Source organism: Mustela nigripes, chromosome 4 (genome assembly GCF_022355385.1).
Source record: "Mustela nigripes isolate SB6536 chromosome 4, MUSNIG.SB6536, whole genome shotgun sequence".
Lineage (NCBI taxonomy): Eukaryota > Metazoa > Chordata > Mammalia > Carnivora > Mustelidae > Mustela > Mustela nigripes.
The window spans coordinates 144,926,442-144,938,602 of record NC_081560.1 but is presented as its reverse complement, the minus strand read 5'-3'; the positions used below and the strand labels follow the sequence as shown (position 1 = coordinate 144,938,602).

The window sequence follows — 12,161 nt, the reverse complement described above, 5'->3', positions numbered from 1 at the left end:
AGAGTTGAGGGAAATTGGAAGGGGAGGTGAACCATGAGAGACTATGGACTCTGAAAAACAACCTGAGGGTTTTGAAGGGGCGGGGGATGGGAGGTTGGGGGAACCAGGTGGTGGGTATTAGGGAGGGCATGGATTGCATGGAGCACTGGGTGTGGTGCAAAAACAGTGGTTACTGTTACGCTGAAAAGAAATAAAAAATTAAAAAAAAAAAAAGATTTTGACCACAGGGCAAGTGTATAAAGCAGCTTGACATTGCAATTCAAACATTAGTTGTTGAAATGGCTTCTCCAAAGTATTACGTTTTCCATATAAGAGCTGTTTTGCCTTGTAAGTTTAGTTTGAGTTGATCTAAAAACATTATTAAGCCTGCAGTAAAGCTTACATGCAAAGCCATTTCAGGTTTGATAATAGAGATTGAGAATGAGTCTTCTCATTCCAAAAAATTTCAGTCTTGGTCCCGAGCCCCACAATGCACAGTAACCCATCACCCTGTGCAGCCATATGCAACTGCTGTGTGCTGGGGTGAGCCGAGATATATTCATTTTCTCTCTCTGACAAAAATCTGCAAAACTGATGACGGTTGCATTCATAAGAGAGAATGAAGGACGCTGTTGGCACTGCTGGCTCAGTAGCACATGAGAGATTCAAGCATTTTCCGCAGAGTGTCTGCTGTTGAATAACACAATGAATACTCTTGGGCTTTCAACACTGCATTTTCACAAGCTCTGTAAGTTTGTCCAACAAAGCCTCTTTCTGTTCCACATACATTTTTATCACCACTGGTTGTGACACATCTTAGCAGATTTCACTGCTGGTTGTACTGAATTCATGTTTCTCAACTTCTTTGGAAATATTTCTTGGGGCATCTGGGTGGTTCCGTCGGTTAAGTATCTGACTCTCTACTTCAGCTCAGGTCATGATCTCAGGGTTGTGGGATCAAGCCTCGGGCTGGACTCCCCGTTGAGGGTGGAGCCAGCTTAAGATTCTCTCTCCCTCTCTCCCCAACCACCATGTGCTCACGCACTCCACTCCCTCCCTAGAAAGAAAGAAAGAACAAGGGGGTGGGGGGAAGAAAGGCAGGCAGGAAGGAAGGAAGGGAAAGAAAAGAAAAGAAAGAAAGAAAACTAAGAAAATACCTCTTGACTATTTATAGAGGCTGATCTTTCAGTCCCTTCAAATTCAGCATTGATACTAGTAAATGACAATAGCTGAGCAGCGTTGGGAACATTTGTCTACGTACCAAGAGCCAAGGAAAATCGCTCAAAATAATTTGCCTCGTTTTTACGCGACTGTTGATGCTCCCGGTGTTGTTCCTGGTGTCACAACTCTTTGAGCAACTGTTTTCTCCAAAAAGCTAATAATCTTAATTTAAGTTTATTATTATTTTTCTGAACACTGAAATCAAACATGTTTTAATTAAATCGTCATTGGGAAATGAACTTCTTTGCTTGGCTAACAAATGAACCACTTGGAAACTTGCTTTCATTGCAACCTCATTTTTATTTTTAATTTTCATGAAGAAATTTTACTGTGATGAAATAATCCTGTTTAAAATAGTCTACTATTTCTGACCTTTGTTTTCATGTGAGTTGAGAATACTGTGATGGTAAGTGTTCAGTCTGGTAACATTGCTATTGCATTCTTTTAGTAAAGTATCCTTCATAATAAACACCATACTTTGCTATTTAATTTGGTAATAAAATACTGTCCACTGTATCTTAAAAGGGCAATATTCAAAGTCCACTTCTTTTCTTGTTATGATGTGATGGGTACACAACGATTTAAAAAATGTCATGGTGTAGGGATACCGTGGCACTTCAAAAACTGTTGAGATAAAACGGAGTCACTGATTTGTAGCATGTTGAGCACCAGTGCAAAGTGATGAGAGTATTACCAATGGTCCCTGTTGCCACCACTCAACTGTGCTGTTGTGCAAAAATAGTCACAGACAATAAGTAAGCAAACAAACATGATGGTGTTTCAATAAAACTTTATTTATAGGCACCAAGATTTGAATTTTTTTGTAATTCCCATGTATCAGGAAATATTAATATTATTTCAGTATTTTTCAACCATTTAAAAATGTAAAACCTTTCCTAGCTCAGGGGCTGTACAAATACAGGACTGAGTCAGATCTGGCCCACAGAATTTAGTTTGCTGACCCTTATTCTAGTGTGACATGTATGTTGAGTTGGGACCAATACATTTTTGATTATCTATAGTTTTGGATAATATACTTAAGATTTTCTCATCCACTCTTCTGCAACTAAGGTTCGGGTCTTTGAATACCCATCTATGCTTGAAAGGATTTTATCTAAAAAAAGTCCTGCAATCTCATTTGTTGCTTCAAGAAGAACAGAAAAAATAACTTGATTTTGCACAAATTGTGCTTTTCTACAAATTAGCAATTAAGGAAGTTTCCTCTTTTATGTTAGACTTCAGGAAATATTTGTAAAAGCTTAAGTATTAGGTGGCTGTGATCATTTATTCTTGTAAGCGTCTGAAATTTAGGTGGGTATAAACTTAATTATCCTGGGACTTTTCAGAGTGATTAGAGTTAATTCCTTGCAATTGATCTGACGCTAATATGACTTATTTATTTCTGAATATTCAGCAACAGCTGGCATTCCAGCTGGAGTTGGAAATGCAAGAAAAAGAGAGACAAAGAATAGAAGAGCTACGGAGAAGTCAAGAAGAACTAGAGAAGGTAATTTGAAGTTTTATTTTTTAAAAAGTCTGTTTTATTAAAAAGTCTGTTTTATTTAAAACCTCATAGAATCCTCAAACTGTTTCTTGCAACTGTCATATGTGGGATTCGGAGACGTACCACACCTTAGCTGTGTGACTGAAACAAGTCTTACAACCTTTTCAATCTCAGTTTGCCTTTTTGAAAAATAGGGGTAACAGTCTAATTTTACTAGCAGTATCTCACTGGTTTGTTGTAAGGATCAGCTACTGATTGTTTGTGGGAAACTGCTTTGTGAGCCGCAGAGTTCTCTCATGGTGATGGAAGCAACCTTCTAGCCCAGGCACAGTTGTTCCTGACTGTGGTAGCTGATGTTCAAGGTTAAGTTCTTTGCAATAGTGAGGGCGTTTGACTTAACTGAGCCACCCAGGCGCCCCCAGCCAGTCTCTCTCATGCAAATGTGACTCCTCTATTTATTCCATAATTAAAGTTAAAAACAGAAGTAGGTCTTGTAGACTATGTGTACCCCTGGCTTAGATGAGAGCATAATTATTTAAAGCACTTTTTTAAAAGTGGGAAGGCTGAATTGAATTAAAAAAGTGATATTCTTAAAAAGATAAATTCAAAGACCTATACATAGTTAAAAAAAACACATCGTTAACAAAAACACAGATGCTGAGCTTATCTTAGTCTGAGTGCCGTAGGGTGCAAAGATTCACACCATGCACACGTGCCCATACATACATGGAGATATAGACCCCCTTTGTCTTCAGTGAAGACTCAGTGATGTAAAATGACAGAAGAAAAGTCTCTGTTTTATCACTTGTCTCATTGGCTAATAATTTGACCTCAGGTTTAACCTTTCAGGTCATTTCATTTTTTAAAAAGAGTTGTGTTTAATTATAAATAAAACATGGTTTTCTATTAGTAGCCAATGTTAAATGAGACTGCAGGCTACAGTTTTGTACTAAATGTATTCAGATCACCCCTTTATTACTCATGACTTATTTGCTATTAAATTGATCATAGCATTATTTAAAAATAAAATTTTTGGGGGCACCTGGGTGGCTCAGTGGGTTGAGCCTCTGCCTTTGGCTCAGGTCATGATCCCGGGGTCCTGGGATCAAGGCCTGTGTCAGGCTTTCTGCTTGGTGGGGAGCCTGGTTCCCCCCCTCTCTCTGCCTGCCTCTCTATCTACTTGTGATCTCTCTCTCTATGTCAAATAAATAAAATTTTTAAAAATCTTTTTAAAAATTTCTTGAAAATTAAATATGGAATCAAAATGGAAAGTATGTTCAAATATTTTTCTTCATTTTTATATATTATAGAAGATGAGAATGAATACAGAAAATATAGCTAAGAGTGAAGATAGTTCACATTCAGAGGTGAGAAGGAAAAGGTATTCTGTGTTAAGTGAAATGAATGAGTGTCCTGGAAAGCAAAACTTAACATTGATGCATGAGTAACTAAACCTTTTAATAAGGAAAGTGCAAAAATTGATAGTCTAAGTTTGTGTTCTAGTAATAATTCACAAGTATGATAAGCTTTAAAGCAAAACCTCAAAGTGGATAAAAATGGGGCATTCAGTTTCTGTTTGTATTTTTAAAAACAAAAATGTCGTGAGATATTTATTGACCATATGTTTAGTTACAATGATATATCTTAAATTTCTGAATGTGCTTTTTAATTAAGTTTTAGCATTTACTTCTAGAATTCTCTCTCTAGTAACAGGTATTGGTTCATTCCATTAACATTAAAGTTTGATGTTATAATTCAGACATTATTGAAATCAAAAGAAAATGAGTGTCTTAATTTTGAACTCATTTAAACTTAAAAAGAATTTTAATGATTGTAGGATGTCACATCAGACGCAAGCAAAACACTAGCTGAAATTAGCGATCGATATGGGGCACCTAACCTGAGCAGAGTGGAAGAACTTGATGAGCCAATGCTATCTGATGTAAGCATCTTTAACAAAGTGTGTTGTGAAAAACAGGTTTTTGTTTTATTTTGTTTTTGTTTTTTGACTTTGGGAAAGCCTAGTGCATAAGAGACCAGAGTTTGTTGGTAAATGGGCCCTTAGTGTCAGAGAAAGACAATCAGTTCCCTGGGTGTTGACCATCTGTTCTTGCTGGGCTTTCTGCTCTTTTGTGAATGTGTGCTGCTGGCCACAAGGGTCAGGGTGGGCACAGGTCTGGGTCCTTGCAAATGTGTCAGCACTGATGGGAAAGTAGCTAGAACCTAGTGTTGAGGTCATAGTGTGCCCTTTTGCAGAGGGCAGCGTATATATTTTGGACTCAGGCTTTGAAAATCTCAGAATCTGTTAAAAATAAATATTTAAAATCCTTTGGTGAAATACATAATCTTTAAGTTAAATTTGGAGGGCCAGCTAGTTGATTCTCAGTGGCAAACACTAGAACCAAATATAAATGCTAATGAAAAATGCGTGCTTTTCTACTATATGCTTGCGTAATAAACATACAGTGATTTCTACGTACCAGGCACTGTGCCTGATGCTGTTGGGCATAAAACACATAGTTATTGACCTAGTCGGGGGGGGGGGGGGACAGACAATTGGACAAGCAGTTAATAGTCTTTGCTTGAATGATCAAGTGATTTATTGGCCAGAGCATAGGTTTTGAGAGTGAACAGGTGAGCTGTTAATAACTAAGCCAGATCCGCTGGCGTAGACCAGGACTGTCAGGGCAGAGGGTATATTTAGTGACCTAACCATGTACGCTGACAAAAATGGGGACAGCCAGCCCAGCGGAGGAGCTCTATCCAGGAAGGTTTCCTGAAGGAAGTTGATGACTGGTTGCTGAGAGTGGGAGGAGGAGGGTCTGAGAGCACAGCCAGTATGAGACAGCCCAGGGGGAGTGAGGTGTGAGGCAGGGAGGGAGAAGGGACCAGGCAGGAGAGGGAGGAAGAACAGGCCATGAAAGACTTGGTAATTTGTGCCCAGACCAGTATGTAGATTTGATCCTAAAGGCTGTAGAGGCTGATGCAATCACCAATCAGCATTTTAGAAAGGCCAGATGTGGCAGCACAGAAGGAAGGATGGAGAGAGAGACCTGAGGACACCAGTTAACGCAGACTGGGATGTCGCTGGAGGCCTATTAGAAGGGGCAGCTGAAAGCACTTGGCCCTAATGAGTCAGACACTTTCATTAAATGTCTGTGTTTTGGTATCATGCAGGCAGGCAGCGAATACCAATGAACAGAGCAGATGGGGTTCCTGCCCTCTGGGGGCTGTGGGCCGGGGGCAGGTGCTCTGAGAGGAGGGACCTGGCTTGGATGAGTCTTCCTAAGGAATGATGCTTGAAGAGGTAGCCTGAGCTGAGTGCAGCAGATGGAGACAGCAGGATGCTGTCAAGGAGCTGGCGTAGCCCAGCTTGAAGGCTGGGTTCACGAAGCTGTGAGGTGTGACTCAAAGCTGGAGAGGTGGCTAAAGGTCACATCTCACTGTGCTCTGTAGGACGAGTGCAACAAGAGTCGCTGAAAGGCTCTCTGTAGGGTGGAGAGCTGTGGAGAGGGGATTTTAGAGAAGGGAGAGATGATTTGAGTGGGCAAGTGTGGAAAAGGGAGGCCACTTAGGAGGTTTCATGACTGTCCAGATGCAGGATGACCAGAGATGGACCAGGGTGTAGACAGCAGAGATGGGGAGAACAGGATGGATTCGATGTTGGCTGGGAGGAGGAGGGACAGAAGGAAGTCAAGGGGATGCCCAGATTTCTGCCATGGGCAACTGGACTAGGAGCTTAACCATTTGTTGAGTTGAGGAATATAAGGAGAGGAGGTAGGTTTCATGAAAATGATGGCTTCAGTTGTAGACATGTTGAATGTCAGGTGACCCTGAGATAGGCAGATGTAATTGGCTAAAGGCCAATTGATGTGGGATAGCTGTCCAGAGGACGGGAGAGAGCAGCAGGTGGGAGATAGGAATGCAGCAGCTCTAGGCTACGAGCTATGGGCTGTGTGGGGCTAGGAGATGCAGGGAGTTAGGTACCTAGGAGAGCATGCAGACTGCAGAATGGGGCTCAGGGGAATGCATTAGAAATTCCATCATTTAAGGGGTGGATTCAGGAAGAATAACAATAAGAAAGGGGAGCAAGAGAAATAGAAGAAAGGATGGGTTAACAAATGCTTGAGAACATTTGCTTGGATCTTACTTGAAATAATTTGAAACTATCAAAAAAGCTTCATTTACACAGTCACAGCTCTAACTGTATTAAAGCATATTTATGTTTTGTTTTACTTTTAGGTTGCATTAAACATTGATCAAGATTTGTAGCATCAACCAACCTAAGAGCAATAAATTTTTCTGCTTGTTTCAAGTTTCAAAACATGAGGTTCCCTACTGTATTTTTTTCCCTCTAAAGACAGCTTTATAGATGGGCTTCAAGGGTAGTGTTAAAAGGCTGTTCTGGATTCCCCAATACAATTTGTGATTCCTAGGATTCCTCTGAGAGTGGGAGAGAGAGTTTGCCCAAGCTACTGAAAGGGACAAATGAGAGATGAGCTGAAAAGAGCATGTGTGTCTGCATGAGAACAAGATTGTTGAGGTGCAAGTTCTGGTCTGGGAGGAGAGAGAGGGCCTGCCACCAGTGCAGGGCTGGGGAGTGTTCAACTTGCTTTACATCCCACCTTCCCCCACCAAGTGGACTGCAAAGACTTCCCCAGTTTGCTAGGCAATGATACTTTGTAAGACCATTAGTCCATGCTTAGTAATGGGCTGGATAGGGAAAGATGCGAAGTGCTGGGGTACAGAGAAGCAGCCTCTCTTCTGGAGCAGCCAGTGGGCCAAAGTGTTGGTGCTGCTATTTGGGGGAAGCTCTCGCTGGACAAAGGCCGTGCAGGGGCCTTCCTTGAGCGGGTGCTGGGTAATTCATGGGCCCTGGAGTCTCTCCTGATTCCTCAGAAGTTTTAGGCCCAGCCTTAAACTTTAGGAGAACTTTGCTTCCTTTGTAGAATTCTTCCAAATCTAAATCTCTGTTATGAGTCCTTTCTGTTCTTTAAGGAGTAGTGTAGACATGGAAACATAAATGCCAGGAAGCGGCTTCTTAAAAATGAATAAATAAATAAGTAAACAAATAAATAAGTAAATAAAAGTAAGTCTGCTTTTGGTCATCGCATACCTTCCCTGAGGCAATGAGAATAGAGCAGCCTAGTTGCTTCAACAGGAAAAGACAAAAAGGGAGAGGAGAGGGATATTGTATTGGTTTCATTAAAAAGAAATGTTATCTTGCCATGTCATTTCTGTACATTTTTAAGAAAGAAGTCCCAGGTGCCCGGGAGAGGCAGTTTCCTGGTCAGTCAGGCCACGAGGCACTGTGCCTCCCAGCATGGATGACCCACATCAGTCCATCCAGACAGGTGTGCCTAAGGGGGCAAGACAGCGCAGTGTCCCCAGGCCCTCATAGAGGGCAGGGGGTGGAAGAGCAGGCTAAGAGGGCCCTTGGGCTCAGCATAGCCCAGGCCAGTCTCATACAGGAGCTTAACAGAAAGGATCTGTGAGTGTTGGCTAGTCACAGGTGGAATTTCTGTGATTCTGGGGTAGGGAGTAGTCTGGTTGGAAGCGCTCCCAAGCCAGATCTGGGCACAAGAGAGTGGAGGTAGAATGAGGTGAAAAGGAGATGAAACTTTTCTTCTTGACTTTTTTCTATGCCTGGTAATTTTTGGTTAGATGTGAGTTCCGTCTTCTTGTCTGTAGGATGTTTCTATTCCTATGAATATTTTTGGATGTCATTAAGGTACTCAGAAATAGTTTGACCCTTTCTGGTCTTGCTTAAGAAGCTTTATTGAGTGGTACCAGAAGAGAATGGAGTCTAGGGCCAGTTTTGCCTCAGCAAGGCAACACTCTCTGGGTGTACTACCCAATGTTGAGTGAACTATGAGAATTTTCACTTCAGCTGTGGAAAGATGAGGTAAGATTGACAGCAAGAGAAATTATTCCCAGCTCTCTTCAAGTCATGGGTATGTCCTCAAATTGTTTTAGAGGTTCTTTCTTTAGCTTATCATTTCCTCATACCCATGTGTTTGTTACTCAGCTGAAGACTTGGGGGGACCCTCCGGAGGTATCCCTGGACTCCCAGACCCTCCTTATCCAAGGAGATCTCCGGGCTTCTTGTATGTTCTCCTTTCCTGCGATGTAACTTGTCAACACTCAAGGCAGTGTCCCAGCGCAGTAGTAGGGAGCACTCTGTTTCCCGTTTCTCAGAGCTCACTGTCCTTTTCAGCACTATGTTCACTGTCCTAAGAGCTGTAGTTGTGTCTATTTTGTGTGTGGGTTTTTCATTGTTTCACATATGAGGTAAGTCCTGTTGGTCCACCTTTGTCTGAAACCAAAGTTCAAATGCCACAGAGTTTTTCTCATAAAAATAACTGTTCCTCTTGGCTTTCTCCACTTTCCTAATTTGGTGAAATGTAACATGATTACTTTCTGAGAAGAATTTGAAGGGTTTTGGAGGTACCTAATGACTTCTGTCTCTTAACCTGTTTGGGAACCAGGCAGAATGGGCCCAATGGGAATCAAAGAATCAGCTTTACGAATGCTAAAACTACATCAGAGAATGCACTTCGGACACCAGGCTGAAGCTCAGTACCCTGTTCCTTCCGGCTAGTTTGAAGAAAAGCAGCTGGAGAGCTATTGTTCTTTCTGTCTGCTGGAGAGCCTGTCATTCCGCTTCTCATATGGGGGACAGGAACATGGCTGGGCTGTAGCCAGTTCTGATCCCTGAGGCTTTCAGGAGCTAGAGCTCAGAGGCGAGGTTTACCCCTGACCCATTCTTCCTTCTCTTAGGATAAGGAAGAAAAGGTACAGCAATCGCTTGGCTTCCTCTTCTGCCACACACTTCTCTCCTGAGAAATGACACCATATCAGTATTATTTTGGCTGAAATAACGTGACTGAAACTCCTGGCTGGAAACAGGCTGATAACAATGATCCATTGTCTCCCATGCAAAGTCCATAGGATGGGCAGGCCACAAAGTGATGGATTGGGGCTCCAGCTCCCTCTCTCTTGGCTCTGCCTTTCTGCTGTTTGTTGGTTTTCATCCCCAGGCTGTTCCTAGTGTGGCTGCAGTAGATAATTCCAGACGCTGTATTTAGACATGATGGCATCTTGTGGAAGAAGAGAGGAGCATCTTCCTACTGTTTTTGTTTCTATTCCTAGAAACTCCCTGGCAGCCTTGCCTTCCTGTCTCTCTGATTATGATTGCATTCTACACTTATCCCCAGTCTCATTTACAATGAAGATAAGGAGTCGTCTCTTGAAGTACTTACACTGTCATCATCTTACTGATTCATTGGGTTAGAGATTCATTTATTTTTCAATCTATGTCAAAGGGTCACATGCAGTTACTAGGGCGGGGCTAGGGAGGCTTCTAGGGTATGAAATCTAAGTGTTGACTCTGCAGTTAACACGAACCTGAGGATAAGCGCCTCTTTAATTTTGCTACCCCGGCACCCTGTTTGCCTTGCCCTAGTCTTGGCTCTGCCATTTACTATGGGAAATAAGGATAGGACATGACCTTTGCCTTGCAGAACTTTCAAGTACTTGACAAGCACAGCTTGTGCGCACATATAATAGGCACCAACTAGAAGTACAAATAGAGGCTAAGAATTTAAAGGCGGGTATGATTTGAGCAAGCTTCATGAAAGGGAGAGCTTTTTAAAAGGAGCCTGGAAGGAGAGGTGAGTTCTGAACATGTGAAACCCATGGACATGTAAAGGAAACTGGGCCAAAGAGAGACGGCAAGGAGCAAGATCGGGGAAGTCCTGGACACCACCCTCCAAGGTCTGGACTTAAGACCAGGGAGTGATGTGTGGGAAGAGACTGAGGATGGCTTCGAGAACTTTTTGTAGTTTCCATTAAGGATGTGGAGGTGAAATTCAGATCGTATAGTTAAGGGCGTGGATTTTGGTAATGAAGGGAAGGAGATTGAGGTTATCTTTTGGAGAAATTTGGTGATGAAGAGACAATGACCTGAGGATATAGCAGAGTTGAGCAGGGATTCTCTCCATGGGTGAGGTGAGCTGCTTCTTGTGCTCTGGCAATAGGAAAGTTGATGAGCTGAGAAGTGGAGAGTGAAGGTGTGGTTTAGGAGGGTTCAAGCAGGGGTCCAAGGAGTACTAGGCATGGGACAAAACTCAGGGAGAGGAGAGCATTTTCAAAATGTGTCTTCTTCCAGGAGGGGGAAATGTAGAGAAAGACATTTTAACTAAAGAGGATGAACATTTGGGGTAGTGGAGCCATGCAGAATGTACATGTTCTCCATCCGATCCTTTGGGTAAAAAAGGAGAGAAGGGCAAAGGCTGGTCAGGGAGTTGAGTGAGGAGGTGTTGAAAACTTACGCTAGGGGAATGGACCACTAAAATGACTGTTGGGCAACTCCGTGGGCCCACTGCAAGTTCCCTCATTCAGAAAACACTTGATGGATGCGTACTCTGTGTCAGTTTCTCATCCGGACAGTAAGTACAAGTGCCTGCCTCTTAGCATTGTTCTGCAGATGAATGACGTAATTCATGGAAAGCTTTCTCAGCAGTGCCTCACACTCAGTAAGCTCTCAACAGGGAATGAAGTGGTTGCCGCTGCTGTCTTATGTGCCAGGCGCTATAATGGTAAGTGGAGTCCTCATCAGAGTTCTTCAGTCCTGCCCTCTAATGGCCCATAACAAGCTCAGAGGGAGAGCGGCATCCGTGGGTAACGGAGGCACCGTAGAATTGAGGATTGGTAGACTGTCACAGGACCACGGGGATCTGGGGTCAAGTGCGAGCAGCAGGGAGTATGTGGTCCATGCTCCATGATCACCATCAGCTGGGTGACAGCACTTGGCTCTAGGCAAGGAAGTGAGCGACGTTGTTAAAAAAGCCGATTCCCAGACAGGGAATGGTGAGAGGAGAGGAGGTTCAAGGTAGGAGGGGAGACATTGGGGGCATAACTCATGGGAGAAGTCTGCAAGTTTGGCCTAACCAAGCAGTCAGTGTTTACGAAGGGCTGCGGCCCTAACGAGGAACTTGACTGTAAATTAGGCATAGGGTCGATGCCCATTGTCCAACTCAGGTATCTACTTAAAGGACTGGGACAAGACAGAAGGGGGTTTGTGACTAGGTGGGAAGGGGTCAGGCTCAAAATTGGTGGAGAGGGGAGGGGGCTAACATGAGCACTTCCTCATGCCAGAGGCTCTACCAGCAGTTCGTGGACTGTGGGTATGAGCCTGGGTTTGAATGTGTGGAGAAACAAAGTTTCAGAAAAGAACCGTTCAGAGTTGTTCACTAATGAGTCTTGGAACGGGCTTTGTGGCCCAGTGCTGTTGGAGATAACTGCTGAATGTATTTGGGTATACTACGAGCATTGGAAAATAGCCATCTCTGAAATAGAGTTGACTTTATTTTTACCTATATATTTATTCATTCATTTAATTTTGAGACAGAGAGTATGCTCAGGCAGAGGGAGGGGCAGAGAGAGAACCCCAACT

General features: G+C 42.9%; 1 protein-coding gene across 1 annotated transcript in view; it reads left to right on the top strand.

Moving 5' to 3' along the window:
* Positions 1 to 6,184, top strand: part of DYDC1 (DPY30 domain containing 1) — a 10,589-nt gene extending 4,405 nt beyond the window's left edge. Inside the window, exons 3-5 of the mRNA XM_059397679.1 lie at positions 2,615 to 2,707; positions 4,542 to 4,664; positions 6,161 to 6,184. Of these exons, the coding sequence (XP_059253662.1) occupies positions 2,615 to 2,707; positions 4,542 to 4,664; positions 6,161 to 6,184 (240 nt within the window). The remainder of the gene's footprint in view (positions 1 to 2,614; positions 2,708 to 4,541; positions 4,665 to 6,160) is intronic.
* The last annotated feature ends 5,977 nt before the right edge of the window (positions 6,185 to 12,161 follow it).